Raw genomic sequence first — 17912 nt, forward strand, 5'->3', positions numbered from 1 at the left:
TGTTTTTGGTTCTCGTAAACTTTTTTTTTCCTTGCTCGAAAAGAAGCTTTTGCTTTGCAGTTGTGTGACTGTAGGCATGTTTCTAAAGACTTTGTTGATGGAAATTTTTAATAAACAATAGAAAATGAACAACTGTTTTCTTATTACATGAATGTTGTGTCATAGGGATTACATTTTTTTCTTCCCCTTTATTATGGGTAAATCAAAAATTCTGCCAAATGCTGCAGTTGTTCCAGCGCTGTAGGGGGCCATCTGCATAACCTGATACGGGGCAGAGGTCTCCAGAAATTTTTCTAGCTTTTCGTTCAGGGATGTTGAAATCCACTTCACTTTGTCGAAGCAGTTTTCCTGGGTAGAACGACAGAAAACCTGGTTGTGTTGCGGCCCTTGAGGAAAGGGTTCCCGACATCCCTGCCTTTGGAAGCACTGGCTCTGCCCACTGGCCAATCCAATATTACACCTTAGTTATTGATTGTAATTAAGGTATTAATATCCAAGATTATTTGTGTCCCTCCAGACCAAAAGATCATTTGTTACTTAACATCCCTTAAAATTTCTGCTGCTAAAATCCATGCACTAAACTAAAAGATAAAATCCAAATATTAGTGAATGACAGATTTTCTTTGGTACAGAATCAGTTAACACTGCATCAATACAATCATTGGTGTGCAGATATGTCTATATATTTAACAATGTGAAACAACCTTACAAATGATATGATATAAGCTTGCCACATTAAGCTTGAAAGAAAAGGCCTTGCTAACTTTGCAACAATCGGCAGATTTAAAAACTCACAAGGGTGACACCTAAGATAAAAATCCTTTTTTATATATAAAAAAGGTCTCCCCTGATTGATTTTCTTTAGGTTGTAACCACAGTTGGTGCCATTTGCTCGAGATAACCTGAGAGTGGAAACAGTGGTGACGGAAGCCCAAAGACCCCCCAGAAGTGACACTTGCTCCCTTTCTCAGTGGCTGACAGGAGATGGACCCACCAATAGGATGATTTTCTACAGTCATACAGTTTAAAAAATAGCACAAATCAGAAGAAGCAGATGTCCATTTGGAGTAAATACACAACTGTATGTAGGAACCAATACTCAGAGATGAGAAGACAGGAGGAAACGAGACGGATAGGAAGCTGCAATGCTCCTTAAAACCTTATCAAAGGAATGTGGAGCTATGGGTTTACCCACCCGTTAAATTCTGGCTTCAATATTTTGGATGGCTTTAATCTCATTTCCTACTATTTGTGCTTTTCCCATAAGTGGAAGTGCCTCCACCAGATGGCTGCTGAATTTTTCACCAAGGCTAAGGCTATATGCCTCAGCCAGAAGTTTGGTTTTCACCACCATCGTATGAGATCTCTGGTCCAAAATCACCTCCAGGTAAGTCAGCCTCTTTTGGCATTTGGTAACTGCGACAATCTTAAGTTTTTGGTTGTGGATTGTAACCTTGTGAACCTGCACACAAGACAGAGAAGAGAAGAGGAAGCTGGAGCTCATCATCAGTGAACATCTGGACTGCAATGAGGAGCTACCTGCTCAATGTTGGTGATAGAAGTTGACTGAAGTGTCACGGAGTCGAAGTATTTGTTGATTTTGACGTTTGTCAGTTTGACGACATCGCCGACAGCCAAGTTTTCGCATTTCTTGACGTTTCTACCCCAGATGACAACCTCGATGGAGTCTGTGTTGTCTTTTATATGGAAATGTTGCTTCTTTGTCCTCCTCTTCGCGTTATTATCGGTAACCATAATGACTTCAATGGGGCAGACCTGTAGAAAATTAAGTTTAGACGTGTACAACTGGAAAGACTGGCAAACTTTCCACAACTGATTCAGACTTGCTAAAACAGTAAATATGGATGGAATACTTAGGAACAGATTGGGATGCAGCCTGTTGGGGACATGTAGCAGCTAAAGAGGGCAGCAGATACCTGCCAAAGCTAGAGCTCACCTCAGTAATGGTTCCTTCCACGCTTACTGATACTATTCCCGAATCCCCTTTTTTAACTTCTTCAATGGAGACATAGGAGCTGTGGAAGGAGAGTCGCTTGGCTTCCTCCTCAACCTCTTTTGGAATGTCAAAAGCACCCAACTCAGCCACGATGGTCTGTGATGTAACTTTGAAGAATTTTTTGTCTCTTATTAATTTTCTGAACAAGTAGTGCTTCCCTTTCTGGAGTTTCTGGTAGCGTGGTTTTCCATACACCATCACTTTAATGCTGGCTGTCTCATCTGTGACTAACAAAAAGAAGAAATCTTTTTTCTGGGTTTTGTATGTCTGCAGTTCAGATTTGTCCATGATTCTTCCCCGGATGGTGTCTGTGGCGATGACCTCATGGGCCGCTATCAGATCACAGATGGACTTGCTCTGTGAACAAGCAAGAGCAGGAAAATCTTAAATCACTGTAATTATGGGGGAATAATCTGTGAGAATTTACTGACCCAAGAAGCAGTGTCTGTCTCCTGGAAATGAAAAGATCTATGTAATTAGTTTTCAATGATTAAGTAACACAGTTCCTTTTACCATCTGTCTTAGCCTGTGAGTGCCTTGCTCAACAGTTAGAGGCACAACGTCTGCATGTTTATGTATTTCTGCTCCACTCAAGCCAAACACACTGAAATCTTACTGTGGCAGGTTGGCCAGCCAATATTCCTTTAGTCATCACAGGACGTGAATCTAAAAGTTAATGCAAAAAAATATTTTCAAGTGTTTATACAGTTGGAAATATCATGTAAATTAGAGACATTACACCTTTTTTTGAGGTCCAAAGTATGATGAAAAAAGAATGAATAATTATTTTGTTATTACATAAGATATTTACCTCTCAGTGAACTGAGAACAAACTGAAGTCATGTGTAATAACAGATTATCTAATGTCAGACATGCCGGTCACGGTATTATTACAACAGGGAGAAATAAAATGAAGAATGGTTTTAGGAAAAACAGTTTGAGTTGTCTTAATAATTGGGAAGGGATGGATAAATTAGACTTTGGAATGAGCTTCCAAATCCTGACATGGACATGCAAGAGAAGCAAGTCTGTGTTAGTGAACACATAATATTTAATATTAGAGACACAGTCGGTTCTGTTAACCCACCTCCTGCTTCTGTTTGTTCCGTTGTATTTGGATCAAGTTTCCTCTTTTTATCCAAGGTAGTTTTCTCTGTCAACTGGACTGGGTTTCTTTTCCTCTTTTTACCTCAAATTATACAAATTAAAACATCTAAAATTAGAATTCCAGGTATGTTAAAATGAAAATCACAAGATATGACTGAAATTTAAAATCTTTTACTCAGAACCACTGATTTGTGACCCAAGTGCTCACCTGTATTCTTCTCTTTTTTTGCCTTCAGTTTTTCCTCAAAAGCTTTTAATGGTTCCTGAATTTTGTCGTCCCGCCTCGGTATCTTTTCCATGGCATCATCAATGGCAACAACAGAATCTTTAAGACCATAGTGCTCAATAATTATTTGCGCCATATTTCCCCGGATCTTAGGGGTCTTCTGACCTTTGGGAATCTTGGACAAAAGTTCCAGCAGTTTTTTAAACTGTTGATTGTCCAACTCCTCCAAAATGAAGGTAAGAGTTTGTTTCCACTCCTCCTCTAAAATATCTGACATCTGATCAAGAGAGAGAAGATGAATATTAGACCTTCTGCTGGAAATGGTCAGATAAATGTTATTTCATTGCACTGCCAGTCTTTCAAATCCTATGTATGTCTCAATTTTATTTACCATCTGTCTTTACGCTCAAAAGCAATACAACTGAAAGAATGTCACACATCAACAGCTTCTGGCTTTTGTGTGTGTGACCTGGTGGATCTAAAAGTCTGCATTTAGATGTTTTTCAATTGTTGAATTCTCCTATGACAAAATTCCTTCTCCTGTCTTTTACACAAACACTCTAATGGAATCTCACTGTTTCTATGCTGCTCCTGATCCTCTACCTGAATGAACCATTTGAATGTTTCTTTTGTTAGACTCCATCAGAACTTTCTCAGCAGCAACCACTCTCTTATTTCTTAGTTTTTACTTTACTTCATGGAAAATACAAAAACCGAATACCTGCTGAGAAAGGGAAAGTCCCAGTAGTTTTTCCACAATGGCAAAAAATGTACATAGTTAATTATGTTTTGTGCAACATATGTGGTTATGCAACGTACAGCAACATAAATTGTAAGAATCCTCAGTAGTTTTCTAAATAAATGTAATGGGTCGATCATTTTGGCTTTTCTTAAGTAGCTCGCATGCTGAAAAAGTGTGAGCACCCCTGGTGTAGGCGCTGAGACTGCTCAATATGCACTCAATTGGCTTGGTGGGGGCAACACTGTTGCCTGTTGCAAAAGGTAGACATGGACAGGCAGGGACAGCTCGAGGGTGAGGCACACCCTCAAATTGTCTAGTTTCATAGAATTATATCTTTAAATAGTAATATCTAATTAAATACTGTTAACCTAACAGTTCCGTTGAGAATTTCAGGAGTGTGGACGAACGTAGTTATTTGTTTGATTATCTTCGTAAGTTTGATTGTTTATCAACATGAATTATTTGCTCATTGGTGCTCATTTCGTTATGTCAAATTTTGCCGCCCTAAACTTCAGCTTTCACTTTCGAGTTAGTCGTAACTATATTTTAAACAGTTTTTAGAAAATCTTCACATGCTTAAAATTAGTTTTCAATAGAATGATTTAATATAAAAGCGTATTATATAATTAGAAATGCCCGATACTTAGTCCGAAGTTCTACAAATTAGATAAATGTCTTTATAGATGCTTTCATGTTCTCACAGGTTCCATTTGTATTTGAGCGCCTTGTTTTCCAGTTTTTAAATAGGAGATGAGAAAACTGGCGAGGGAAGAGATGGATGAGACGCACAGAAGACACCAGCATGAAAAACCAACAAAAAACGTGTTTAACTTGTTACCTTCGGAATTTGAATGATTGCGATCAGCCAGCAAAATGATTTTTTTTTTTTCGTCACAGGTGAAGAATTTTGTAGTCCGTTTAAAGAAGGTAGAGGTTGATGTCTACAGATGTGTCTTTCTATCTTCCTGGATAAGCGAGTTCACAGGTTTGGCGGTATCCCCGAAGTGTCCTTCCTGAAAAACGCCTGCGTGTGCGCACGCGCTCTCGGCTCATGCACAAAATAGACCAGGCGCCGAAACAATCGCTGCACGGTGCGCGCTAACTGCAGCCATTTGCGGCGCTTCGCGCCCGGTGTGAGAGACGCAATCTGTTAACATGGGCCCCGAAACGAAAATCCCTTCACTTCCCGGCTATTCGCTTCCAGTGCTCACTCATCACTCAAAACTTGCACGAATAACCAAATTAAAACAACTGTGATCTCTAGAAAGATAGAAAAACGAATAAAAACGGGTTGAAATCATGAGGCTTTGATGTGTTGGTGCGGAATGCTATTGATCTCCTGTCTTTTTAAAATAATGTCTTCTTCGCCGTGTAGAATACTGAACCTTTTAGCTGCATTCGGTTTAAAAATTTGGCCGTTATTTTTTTTATCCATAAATCCAAGGTGGCAACCCTAGCTTCCACATTAAATGAGCATCACCAGGTGTTTATGCAACAACCATCATCACACTATGAGCAAACCATGCAAAGCAAAGCCAGACGAAAAATGTCTACACACACTTTATTGTAGATGATAATCCAGCATATCCAACCCACAAAAAAGACATTTTACTAGGATCCAGTTGACATGATGTCACACAATTTTAAGAATGGGGTTGATTTCAAGGGTCATATCTACTATGCATTTAGATCAGACGCACACATCCAGACGCACACAACACTTGAGTTGATGTGCCTTCATCCACAGCAAACATCGACAGGAATCCAGGCAATTAACATTTGGTCAATTTCACAGAATGATGCAACATTTCAAACAACAGCACTACACAGATCAAAGTAGAAAATAAATAATTAGGATTTATTCTGACTGCCTAACCAACAATGCTGCCCCAAATTAAGCTGCAAAAGACTTCAGTAAAGATGAAGATGATCTTGCTGCTGAGGTCTGATCATCGGGGGTTGCGGTCAGAGGTCAGGTCCTGGCTGCATTTCCTTATGTCACCATGTACTCCTGCCGTTTGTTGAGACGCACCTGGCAGAGTGACACGGCGCCCACTACCACATAAATGGCAGCAGCAATAAAGCAGTTGATGCCGACCTGGTTGTAGAGATTGTAGATGTTCTGAGGGGGGGTCTTACTGCAGGGAGAACACAAAAGAGTTCCTGTTACATCTCAATGCCCATTTTATTAATTGGTTTTTATACAGCAGTTTGGGCCCTAAAGAGGTTGTTGTAAAGTGTGATAGCTGACTGATTGAAGGGTCCTGGCAGGTTAATAAGACTTGCTTCTGCATATTTACCTGGGCTCCAGATGAACCAATTATAATCAAAGGAACACACTGAAATAAGAGGAGTATCAAGTGTTTGAAGTACACAATTTAAAAACTCACTCATTACGAATGTCCTCTTCAGTAAATGGGACATCCTCGATCAGAACGGCTGACTTAGCACTGAAGAAAATCCCCAACATTGCCTGGAACAATGCATAAGAATAGTTCAATGTGAGCATCAGTAACATCAGAGCAGAGAGCCGGAAGGACGCATTCGTTGAAACAGCCCTAACACCAGTTTTATACCACACAGGAAATCACAACTTTTCCAACAAGTCACCAACTTTGAAGCAGAACGTCTGCACATCTGCCTGCTTCTCTGCTTCTGGAGCCAAATATACTCAGGGACCTGCGATTCTGTGGTCAAATGTTATCGATCACTATGGCCCGAGTGTGGAGCAGCATCGACCCAGAAGAGGTTTGGCTGTATTTCAGAATTTTCCTGCTAGCTCCAGGACCAGTTTATTTCGGCAAATCCACTAATGCAATTAAGCAAATCCAGCTCAATGACCAGCTACTGCAGTTGTGGCACTGCAGCGAAGACCAGCTGGATTTCATCCAGGTGGTGTTTGGGCGGAGGACAATCCCCACTCCTGATCAACATCTGTGTGGATGTCATTTGGTAATACATGTATAAAAAACATCCAGATTTGCAGGTTAATTATTGTTATCTTAATAGTAGACATGCGAGCAGTAATCGTGCTTATGATGGTCCGTGTGGTCGTGACCAGCTTCTCGATGGTTGTGACTAGTTGCTCCCTGGCGTGGACCAGTGGTCACTACCACTGGTTACATTAATTACACAGGTCCACACAGTGTACTGGTACTTTGACAGGAGTTAAACTAAAAAACAGACCTTTGCTTTTTCCTCTGTAGTAGCGCAGTAGGATCTACTTAAAGTCCCTGGACTAAACTTAGCTTTATATGTTATTTAAGTTTCTTGATTTCTAGCAACAATGCTGAGAATGTAGGAATAAGTCATAATAGCATTTGACTAAGTCATAACATTTGACTGACAAAGAATCATGATCTCTAGCATTCGTTCAGCTGTAGCCACCACCACCCGAGAATGAAGAAAATAGTATATCAGAGGAGGTGTGCTTCCTGGTGTAATTCACACCTTAAGGCCCTCAAGCAGTAAGTGCAAAGACAAGAAAGGAAGCGGTATTCTTGTAAAATAGATAGCTACTATTTAACCTGGAAAGACTGTCTATTAGTTTATAAAAAAAAGGCCCTCCGAATGGCTAGAACAGCTTATTTTTCTTCTTTAATTAAAGAAAACCAGAATAACCCCAGATTTCTTTTTAGCACTGGCCAAATTAACCAAGAGTGTTTTAGATCCACGTATCCCTTCTTTCCTTAGTGGTGAAGACTTCATGAGCTTCTTCACTGATAAAGTTCTAACTATCAGAGAGAAAGCTAACCAGGCCATCCCAACAACTGGACCATCACCAGTTGTGCTGACTGGTGGAACATACAGGGTCTCCAACGAGCCCTTAAACTCCTTCACCCCTATATATTTTTCTGAGGCGTCTTTGCTAATTCAGAAATCCAAGTCCACCACATGTCTTTTTGATCCTATCCCAACACACCTGTTGATGGGTGTTTTACCAATTAAAGGCAGCTCTATCCTGGACCAGCTCAATTGTTCTTTAGTGACAGGTGTTGAGAATTGTTTTTATCTTGTTATGTGTTTCACCATATGTTTCTGTCTTCTCTTAGAAGTTAGGCAAGGTAGACTCATTGGTAAATGTAATAAAAACAGAGACATTCCATTTGCAGGATTGTTGTTTGTTCTATTGTTATCTCAGGAGCCAGTCAGGCAGGAGGTGTCAAACACTCATTGTAAATGCGACATCAGGGGGGTTGATGATGATCACATTTGCATGAAGAATGGGATCTGGCCACCTGGGAAAACAATGGAAGAGAAGAACTCTACCAACACCAAGTGGGACTGGAGGAAGAGGACGGGGACATCTCAGCGGGGGATCTGGATTGGATTGCATGGACATTGTGAATTTGCATGTGTGTGACTATAAAGGACTGGGCCAAGGGATAGTTAGGGGGTCAGACTTCATGCCCTGACAATTGACTCTGTTGTTGCTAGGGTTATGAACTGGCCCGGAGCTCTGTAATATTTGTGTCTGGAATTGATTCTATTGTTAAATACATTTTGAAATTGATACTTTACTTCTCGAAGTCTTCATTCAACGAACACGCGGATCGGCAGCTACATACAGGAGGTATTGCGATCCAACAATTTGGTGACCCCGACGTGATGAAGAGAGAAGTCATCTGAGGCAAGGAATTCAACAACGGTCACTTCGGAGGACAACTGACGACAAGGGATCCCTAATAAAAAGGTAAGCAGACACCTGTTTAATCAAGCTCTGCAGATTGGCTATTTCCAAAAATTTGTCGTCACTGTCAATTGAAGTGTCCTAGTTATAAATTCCAGATACAAATATAAAATATTGAAACGACTGCAGGAATTACGGTTCGAGTCCGTAAATAAGTACGGTTAGAGTCCGTTAAGAATTACGGTTAGAGTCCGTTAAGAATTACGGTTAGAGTCCGTTAAGAATTACGGTTAGAGTCCGTTAGGAATTACGGTTAGAGTCCGGAAAATAAACGGTTAGAGTCCGCTAGTAAATACGGTTAGAGTCCGTAAGTACTGTTGAAAATACAGGGAATTACGGTTAGAGTCCGGAAGTACTGTTGTAAAACACAGGGAAGTACTGTTGAAATACACAGGGAATAGACGGTTAGAGTAAACCGTAACTAGTACAGTGCTGTAACGGTTAGAGTAAACCGGAGATAGTACAGTGCTGTATTGCTGTATGCAGTGCACTGTATATCAAAAAGATTTGGGTTGGGACTCGGAGCGTAGTTGACGGGACGGACACTCCCGACGCCCGAGATTTGTGTTTTTGTGTGGGGTGGAAAAGTGCCAGAGTGAACGTGAATCAAAAGGCTCTTTGTCCTTGGGAATTAACCCCCAGAGTGGAACCGGATCAAAGACGTTTGATCTAGAAGCTTGTTTCACTGAGGCATTGAGTTGACCGTTGGAGTCATTCACATTCAATCTCACTTGGGAGCATAGTTAAAGATGGAACTGGATTGTGGAAAAGCGTGTAGGGATCAGGGAGAATGTTCTCCCTATCCTCGGTCTGTGGAAGAACAGTGGAAGTGGACTCTTGATCAGGTGGTGAGCGGCATGAAAGAAGAGGAGAGGGAAAGAGAATTGGATGCAATAAAAAAGTTGTGGAAGGAAGCTCAAAAGCAGAAGATTCTTCCCTCTCCAGAGGTGAAGGTTAACTTAGCTGAAGCATTGTGTAAGTGGGAGTCAGAAATTCACACTAGATTACAAGATCATTTGGATAATCCAAAATTAGGGTTTATAGCAGGAAAATCATGGCAAAAACAGGGTAAGGAGTTAGAAGATAGGCGTCGAAGGATACATGTTGTGGCTGTGGCATGTGCAGCGGTGCACTATTGCAGATCTGGGGGGGTCACACGAGTGCCTAATGTTGAGAAGCCTCCATTAGAAGATTTAAATCAGACATTGACACTTAACACCACTCTTTACCCATCATTACCTACTACCTCTTCCCCACCCCCATATCAATTGCCAGTTTTGACTATTAATAGTGGTCAGTTAGATGTGGACAGAGATGAAGAACTGCAGGAGTTACATGAGACAGTGTGTGAACTTTGGAGACAGGTTAGAAGGATCAAACAGAGACAGAAAGAGGTTGGAGATAAGTTAGGAAAAAATGAATTTAGAGAGGAAGCTCAGGTGGGTTGCCCTAAAATCTCCCAACAAACTATATTTAAAAAACAGGATAGTCAAAAATCTACTTTAGATATTTTTAAAACACCTAGCAATCAAATAAAACAAGTAAAAAGAGTTGATCCCTCAGGAGGATTTGCCAGGGCTGACCGCAGGGAGGAGAAGGCAAGATTGAGTTATGGCAGTGATAAAGAGGAGAGTGAGAATAAGATAGATACATACAAAATTCCGGCTACATTTATTGGAGAATTGGAGCATGTTCATCCTCAGACAGAATTATATGAAAAGGATCAGGGTACGGGAAATTGTGAATTAGAATTATGGGAAGAGAGTGAGTGTGAGTACAGAGGTGAACCGTTGACAGGGGCCATAAATAATGAGGAGGTGGGTCAAATACACACGCGGAGTAAGGGGCCCGTTTCAGGAATGCCACAGTTCCAGGCCCCTCTGATACAGAAAAGAGGAGGACAGGAACCAGTATATGTTCCATTTGCTATTACAGATATCAATTGTTTAGTGGATAAGATGCCCCCACCCGCAGAGGGAGGCGGCAAGTGGATGTCCAGACTTTTTAGTTTAACACAGAGCATGCAGCTGGCGATGGGAGACTTTAGAGGAATTCTAGGGAGACAAGTCTCTCTCTGGGATTTGGATAAAGTTGAAGTAGCAGCAGGCATTAAAGACAGACCTAATGCTGCACGTTTTGGACCTTGTGCAACCAGGGTTGGTGAAGCTATGAGACAGGTATTTCCAATATCTCCAGGAGCAATGCAGAATCTAAGATTTAAGTGGGAGGAAAGTGAGTCGGCACATGGGTTCCTTACGAGGTGTAAAGAGGAATGGATGTGTGCCACAGGGTGCCATCCTGGCTCAGATAATCTACACACCACTTTGTTCCGTCAGGCCATAATTTTAGGACTTCCACAATCAGTGAAAGAAGCCATGGAAGGAAATCCTGACCTTCCAGGCAGTACGGCGGATGTCTGGGAGAGACATCTTTCACACCACATCAACAGATTTAAAGCTAAACAACAGGGAAAGAAAGAGGAGGTGATGACAGCGCAGGAACAGCTCCTAAAAATACAGTTAGATGAAGCACTGAAAAAGCTTAATGATAAACAAAAGGAAGAGAAACAGATGGTTCAGCAGTTTCCTCGGCAGGTGCAGCCAGATCAGTTATGTCCGCAACAAGATTTTGCTCCGATAAACCCGTATTGGGCCACTCCAAGGGGAGGCATGTGTGGGAGACACGGCGGGCAGGGATACGGCTTGATAGGCGGGTACTTAGGCCGAGATCAGTGTCATGCCTGCAAAGGGTATGGTCATTGGCAAAGGGACTGTCCATATCACAACTACCCGGAGGTACCAGGCAGTGTTCCACCATCTCATGGAATTTATCACCGGAGCCGATCTCATCTGACACCATCGAGCTTGTGGGGTTCTCAGGGAGACCGGAGAGACTGCCGTTTTCTGTGCCATTAGTGACTCGTTTTGCCGGACAGACTGTGTTCACCGCATTGCCATATCAACCTGTTGGGACGAGATCTCCTTGTGAGGACAGGAGCAGCAATTCTGTGTGGAGACAAAGGTCTTGTGGTGCAATTTCCTAATGGACGGAAACTGAACTGCTGTATTTCACACCAAGGTGTGAAGGGACAAATGCTGATGAGTCCGACACCCTCGCCAGAACAGGGGGTGTGGGCAGATATTTATTGGGGAGAAACTGAGCCTGAGACCTCACCTGGTGTCGGTGTTGTGGCATTGTTTCAGAGCTGGAGGTCCTGGTTGTCGATGCTAAGTCCTTTTGCCCCGCCAGTTGATCCCTATCATGTCACCCTATTTTACGACCGTGGGAATAATGAGGTCTATCAGGATGCGTTTCGAGAAAAGTTACAGGGAAATTTCTGGATGATTACATCACCGTGTTTGTGTGTTGGGCCTGAAGGTGTGGCTGCACAGGTTGACCTTACTGCTGAACAGAATGAGTGGTATGAGAGACTGTAAAGGAAATGTTGTCATTTCTGGGTCTCGCAAGCTATAATAGACATTTTATTCCTGCATTTTCAGAAAAGTCTACGCCCCTACGTACAATGGTGAATGAACAGGGAATGCGTGATTTGGCAGCCCGGGTAACATGGACAACTGAGGGAGAGAAAGCGTTCATTGCCCTTAAACAGGCATTCACCACAGCGGCACATTTGGCAGTTCCAGATTATAAAGATACTTTCTTTTTGGATGTTTCTGAAGGAGAACATACAGCAAACGGTGTTCTCTTTCAGAAAAAAGGGGGTGACAGGAAAGTACCGTATTAATGGATGCAAGTATAATACTGGACCCCATTGAAAACAGGCAGCCACCATGTGTAAGGCATGTGGCAGGGGTAGCAATTTTTTTTTTTTATAAAAAACAGCACATTTAGTGATGGGTCACGCTCTGACGGTACTTACAACACATAGCGTGGTATCACTGGTCAGCTCAGCAGCATTCACCATGACCTCACTTAGACAGACCAGGATGGACAAGATTTTAACTGCACCACACATAACACACACACACATGAAGGGATAAATATGGCAGGGTTTAACACAGCATCAGGCTCACCTATAAAACATGAAGTAGAGATGAGGCAACTGACACAGGCACTCATGGAGCCAGCGGAGGTCGCAGTTGTAAAGTGCAAAGGTCACAGCAAGGAGAACTCTTTAGAGGGAAAAGGTAATGAGGCGGCAGATCAGGCAGCAAGGAAGGCAGCAGGTTATAAACAAAGTTTCAGTTTGTTGATGGCAGAGAAAACGGTTCAGGAAATTCTTCCAAGATACGACAGGGAAAGAATAGGTTGTGATCAAGAAGAAGCTTCTCCACATGAAAAAACAGTTTGGAAGGAAAAGGGGGGCTGTGAAAGTTGAAGGAATTTGGCGGGCCCAGACGGCAGACCTGTTCTCCCGCCCGGTCTGTTAGATGCCGTTCTGGAAGAGGCCCACGGCCTGACACACTGCGGGAAACCACGAATGATGCAGAGAATAAAGTTTCCAGTTGCCCCAATGGGCAAGAAAATTATAGATTTCACTGATATGTTAGATAGGGTCAATAGGTTCCGATACCTCTTGGTCGCAGTGGATGCATACACTGGCTGGCCAGAGGCGGTTCCCGTAAAAGTAGAAGAGGCAAAAAGCGTTATTAAATTTTTGATTAATCCGGCACATGGTTTCCCAAACAAATTAGATCTGACAATGGAACTCATTTTAAGAATAGAGATTTACAATCCATAGGCCAGCCCGGCACTTTTATGAAATGTAGATTTTATTTTGGTCAACTAAAAACGACTCTCTCAGTTTTCTCCCAACAGGCAACCTCTGTAACCAGTCAGTAAGGATCCAGGAATTCCACACACAGCTGAGTGGGTTCTTCTGAGAGTCATCAAGCAAAGTGGTCAGGGCACAGGTGGACAGGCCACTTTGAAGTTGCAGAGCGAACATTACATGTTAACCCTAACCCTAACATACTAACACCCTAACACATTAACCCTAACACTGGTATTATTGGAATCAATGTACCCCAGCAGGTAATTCACAGAGAACGCTTGGACGGATTGAGGAACATCTAAAGACGATGGCATCATGATTAAACGTCTATTATTCTTCATTACATCAAGAGGAGTTGTCAATGAATTGTTTGTATTGGCCTAGCTTAGGCTAGGCCAAAAGGGGGATTGTTGAGAATTGTTTTTATCTTGTTATGTGTTTCACCATATGTTTCTGTCTTCTCTTAGAAGTTAGGCAAGGTAGACTCATTGGTAAATGTAATAAAAACAGAGACATTCCATTTGCAGGATTGTTGTTTGTTCTATTGTTATCTCAGGAGCCAGTCAGGCAGGAGGCGTCAAACACTCATTGTAAATGCGACATCAGGGGGGTTGATGATGATCACATTTGCATGAAGAATGGGATCTGGCCACCTGGGAAAACAATGGAAGAGAAGAACTCTACCAACACCAAGTGGGACTGGAGGAAGAGGACGGGGACATCTCAGCGGGGGATCTGGATTGGATTGCATGGACATTGTGAATTTGCATGTGTGTGACTATAAAGGACTGGGCCAAGGGATAGTTAGGGGGTCAGACTTCATGCCCTGACAATTGACTCTGTTGTTGCTAGGGTTATGAACTGGCCCGGAGCTCTGTAATATTTGTGTCTGGAATTGATTCTATTGTTAAATACATTTTGAAATTGATACTTTACTTCTCGAAGTCTTCATTCAACGAACACGCGGATCGGCAGCTACATACAGGAGGTATTGCGATCCAACACAGGTTATGTACCCCGGTCCTACAAGGTCAAGTCAAGTCAGGTTTATTTGTCAATTTCTTCACATGTCCATGACAGACAAAGGAATCGAAATTACGTTTCCCACTGTCCCATGCATAGACAAGTATCAAGACAGAGCGGGACAGGATAAACATTAAAGTGCACAGACACAACAAACAAGAGCATGAACATGTCCTAGTCTAGTCCTAAGTGATAAATAAAATAAAGTGCAAGTTGCTTAAGGCTTATGGTCTTACAGGTACTAAAGAGAAGATATAAGACAAATATGAGTGTAACATTCGAGGTGTTTCAACAGTGTACATTTTAGGAAGATGATACTAGGAGGGAACTGCTCCAGTTCTAAGTATTGGTAAGGGGTTTTTGTAGTGCAAGGCAGTCAGTGGTAGTAATTATACTTATAGCAGCAGTAATGGTAACAATATAATAGTAATAACAATGATAATAGTAATAGTTGCAGCTGGTGTGTGCATTTTGCATAATTCAGAGGTAGTCATCTGGTAGTTAGTGTACAGAAATTTGACTCCTGACAGTCCTTTGGTTCTGCTGGCTGGGGCTGAGGATAGAGAGTTCAGCAGTCTCACAGCCTGATGGATAAAATTGGTGTTAAAGGTGGCAGAGATTAAACTGTCCATCACTGGATCCTGATGTGTAAGCAAATTATAGGCCAATATCCAACCGTTCTTTTTTTATCTCTAAAAATCTTGAGAAGGTGGTGACTCAGTTACTGGAGTACTAGCAAAGGAACGGCTTGTTTGAAATGTTTCAGTCAGGCTTTAGAGCTCACCACAGCACAGAAACAGCACTTATTAAAGTTACTAATGATGTTCTTAGAGCTTCAGATCAGATGGATCTGGTTTCTATGCTGGTTCTGCTGGACCTCAGTGCTGCTTTTGATACAGTTGATCATCCTGTTACATAGACTGGAGGATGTGATTGGGATTAAAGGGACAGCACTAGACTGGCTTAAATCGTATTTATCAGATAGATACCAGTTTGCTCATGTCCATGGCATCCCCTCTTCATACAGTAGGGTTAGCCATGGAGTTCCACAAGGTTCTGTACTTGGACCAATCCTTTTCACCTTGTACATGCTTCTCTTAGGAAACATTATTCGACAGCATGGAATAAATTTTCATTGTTATGCTGATGACACAGCTTTATTTATCCATGAAACCAGAGGAGACAGAAGTTAGTGAAGCTTCAGACCTGGCTTAAAGACAGATTCTTGGATGTCCTCAAATTTCCTTCTCCTTAACTCAGGAAAAAGTGAGGTCATGGTGTTTGGTCCTGAACCTCTCAGGGATAGATTAGATCACATGATCACTCTAGATGGTATCTCATTAACATCTAGTCTCTCTGTGAGGAATCTAGGAGTAACTTTTGATCAAAATCTGTCCTTCAACTCACACATTAAAACAGTCTCTAGAAGTGCCTTTTTTTCCACCTGAGAAACATCACAAAGATCAGGAAACTACTAACGCGGCATGATGCTGAAAAGTTAGTTCATGCATTTACTTCGAGGCTGGACTATTGTAATTCTCTATTTTCAGGGTGTCCAAACAACTCTTTAAGAAGCTCCCAGTTGATCCAGAGTGCTGCAGCTAGAGTTCTGACAGGTATTGACAAAAGAGATCACATAACTCCTGAACTGGCATGTCTTTATTGGCTCCCCAGTAAATCTAGAATATTTTTTTCAATTTTTCTTTTGACCTACAAGGTCCTCAGAGGCCTAGCTCCATCCTACCTGGAGGAGCTAGTGATAACTTAAAATCCCGATAAACCGCTCCGCTCTCAGAATGCTGGTTTACTTGTGGTCGTCAGAGTCTCTAAAGGTAGAACGGGGAGCCGAGTATTTAGCTATCAGGCCCTCCTGCTGTGGAACCAGCTCCCTGTCCAGGTACGGGAGGCTGACTCCATCTATACTTTTAAGATCTGACCCAACCTGACCCGACCTGACCCTCTCCTCTCTCTACCCAGCCGGCCATCAGCAGGAGGGTCCCCCTACATGAGCCTGGTCCTGCTCAAGGACCTCCGGTTAAAGGGGAGTTTTCTCAGGCCTTGAGATTCTGTAAGGCGCCTAGAGACAATTTGGATTGTAACAGAAGCTATTTAAATTAAGATTGATTGAGTGATTGATTGATTCAGATTCAGATTGAGGTTCTTTATTGTCCCACATGGGGAAATTTACAGTGCAACAACAGCAAGAGCACGCAGAGAAAAATAAGATAAAATAGAATAGAATAGAATTTGGAATATACAAAGAGGATGTATATTTACAATAATCCAGGTAAATGGATACTCAGCCCCTGTATACCTGTACATAGTACAGAGGGTGAATACAATATACATAAGAATATGAATTTAAAATATATTATTTTATTGCACCATTGCTATGTATTGTTTTGTACCCAGCAAATCTAATTTAAATCCTAATCAGTGGCAATTTAAGACTCTTGCTGATTGAGGACAGTAAAACCAGTCTGCACAGCATTTTATTTTAAGCCTTTGTTTTTATTATTGTTGACCGTTTGTGCTTCAATTATTGGAATTGGAATAACTGGATTAGACTAAAGCCAACAGCAGAACAAAAGCTATCCTGTCAGATAAAGTAATCTGTGCAATCATGGTAAACTAAAATTTACGGTATGCTGATCAGGAAAACGTCATATATTCTATATTGGTATGGTATAGGGTTCGCTTAATGACTCGATTATGGCATCATGAACCTACTCTACGGAGCTTTAGACTTCATCAATTAATCGTATACATTAAATCAATTAAACGGTATACCATAGTCTGATAGTAGGTCACATCACGCAGCAAGAGAAGCATAATTCCCTTAATTAAAAGTTGATGTTTTACATCAAAGTAAACCGTGCTGATTCAGAATTAGATCATCTCATTTAGCTTGGCCCGCTCGGTTTCCATAGGAGATCATTCATGTTGGCTATTTCTCCACATAATTCAGATACAGATTTTCCAAATTTTGATAAGTCACTAAATAAACAGCACCAAAGGGACGTGACATTTGTTTTCAATTAAAACATTAAAGTCCTGGCGAATATTTTTCAACCTAGCATAAAATCCAGCAAATAGTCGCATCCCTCACCGCCATTCTTACCAGCATGATGACTCCCCAGATGCTGATCACGATTCCACACGCGGCCATCTTTGGCCCACAGAACAGCAGCGACGGCATGTTGGAATATTGGGTCTAAAGGAATCGTTATATTTTACACGACTAAATGAAGAAATGTTCCATCGAAGGACGAGGGGACAGTCAGCTGATCCTCATAACTCGGGTTTACTCGGTAGGAATCGGGAAGCTCGCCTCGTTGTCCAATCAGAATCCAGTATAACGACCCCGCCTTT

General features: G+C 41.8%; 2 protein-coding genes across 3 annotated transcripts; both read right to left on the reverse strand.

Annotated features, from left to right (window-relative positions):
- Positions 1-88: 88 nt before the first annotated feature.
- LOC101067288 (uncharacterized) lies at positions 89-5538 on the reverse strand. The gene is made up of 8 exons (XM_029847948.1): positions 4931-5538; positions 3333-3627; positions 3105-3206; positions 2634-2683; positions 2449-2469; positions 1958-2374; positions 1540-1776; positions 89-1462 (listed from the first exon to the last, which is right to left on the reverse strand). Exons 2-8 carry the CDS (start codon positions 3625-3627, stop codon positions 1199-1201), a joined length of 1386 nt encoding a protein of 461 aa, XP_029703808.1. The 5' UTR covers positions 4931-5538; the 3' UTR covers positions 89-1198.
- Positions 5539-5636: 98 nt separating this feature from the next.
- rnasekb (ribonuclease, RNase K b) lies at positions 5637-17885 on the reverse strand. Of its 2 annotated transcripts, none has more exons than XM_029847956.1 (3): positions 17650-17885; positions 6483-6565; positions 5637-6230 (listed from the first exon to the last, which is right to left on the reverse strand). In XM_029847956.1, exons 1-3 carry the CDS (start codon positions 17737-17739, stop codon positions 6086-6088), a joined length of 318 nt encoding a protein of 105 aa, XP_029703816.1. In that variant the 5' UTR covers positions 17740-17885; the 3' UTR covers positions 5637-6085. The 2 variants fall into 2 exon arrangements, with proteins under 2 accessions (XP_029703816.1, XP_029703817.1); XM_029847957.1 differs by having other exon boundaries at positions 17662-17882.
- Between the last annotated feature and the right edge of the window lie 27 nt (positions 17886-17912).

The sequence above is a fragment of the Takifugu rubripes genome, chromosome 15, assembly GCF_901000725.2.
Source record: "Takifugu rubripes chromosome 15, fTakRub1.2, whole genome shotgun sequence".
NCBI lineage: Eukaryota > Metazoa > Chordata > Actinopteri > Tetraodontiformes > Tetraodontidae > Takifugu > Takifugu rubripes.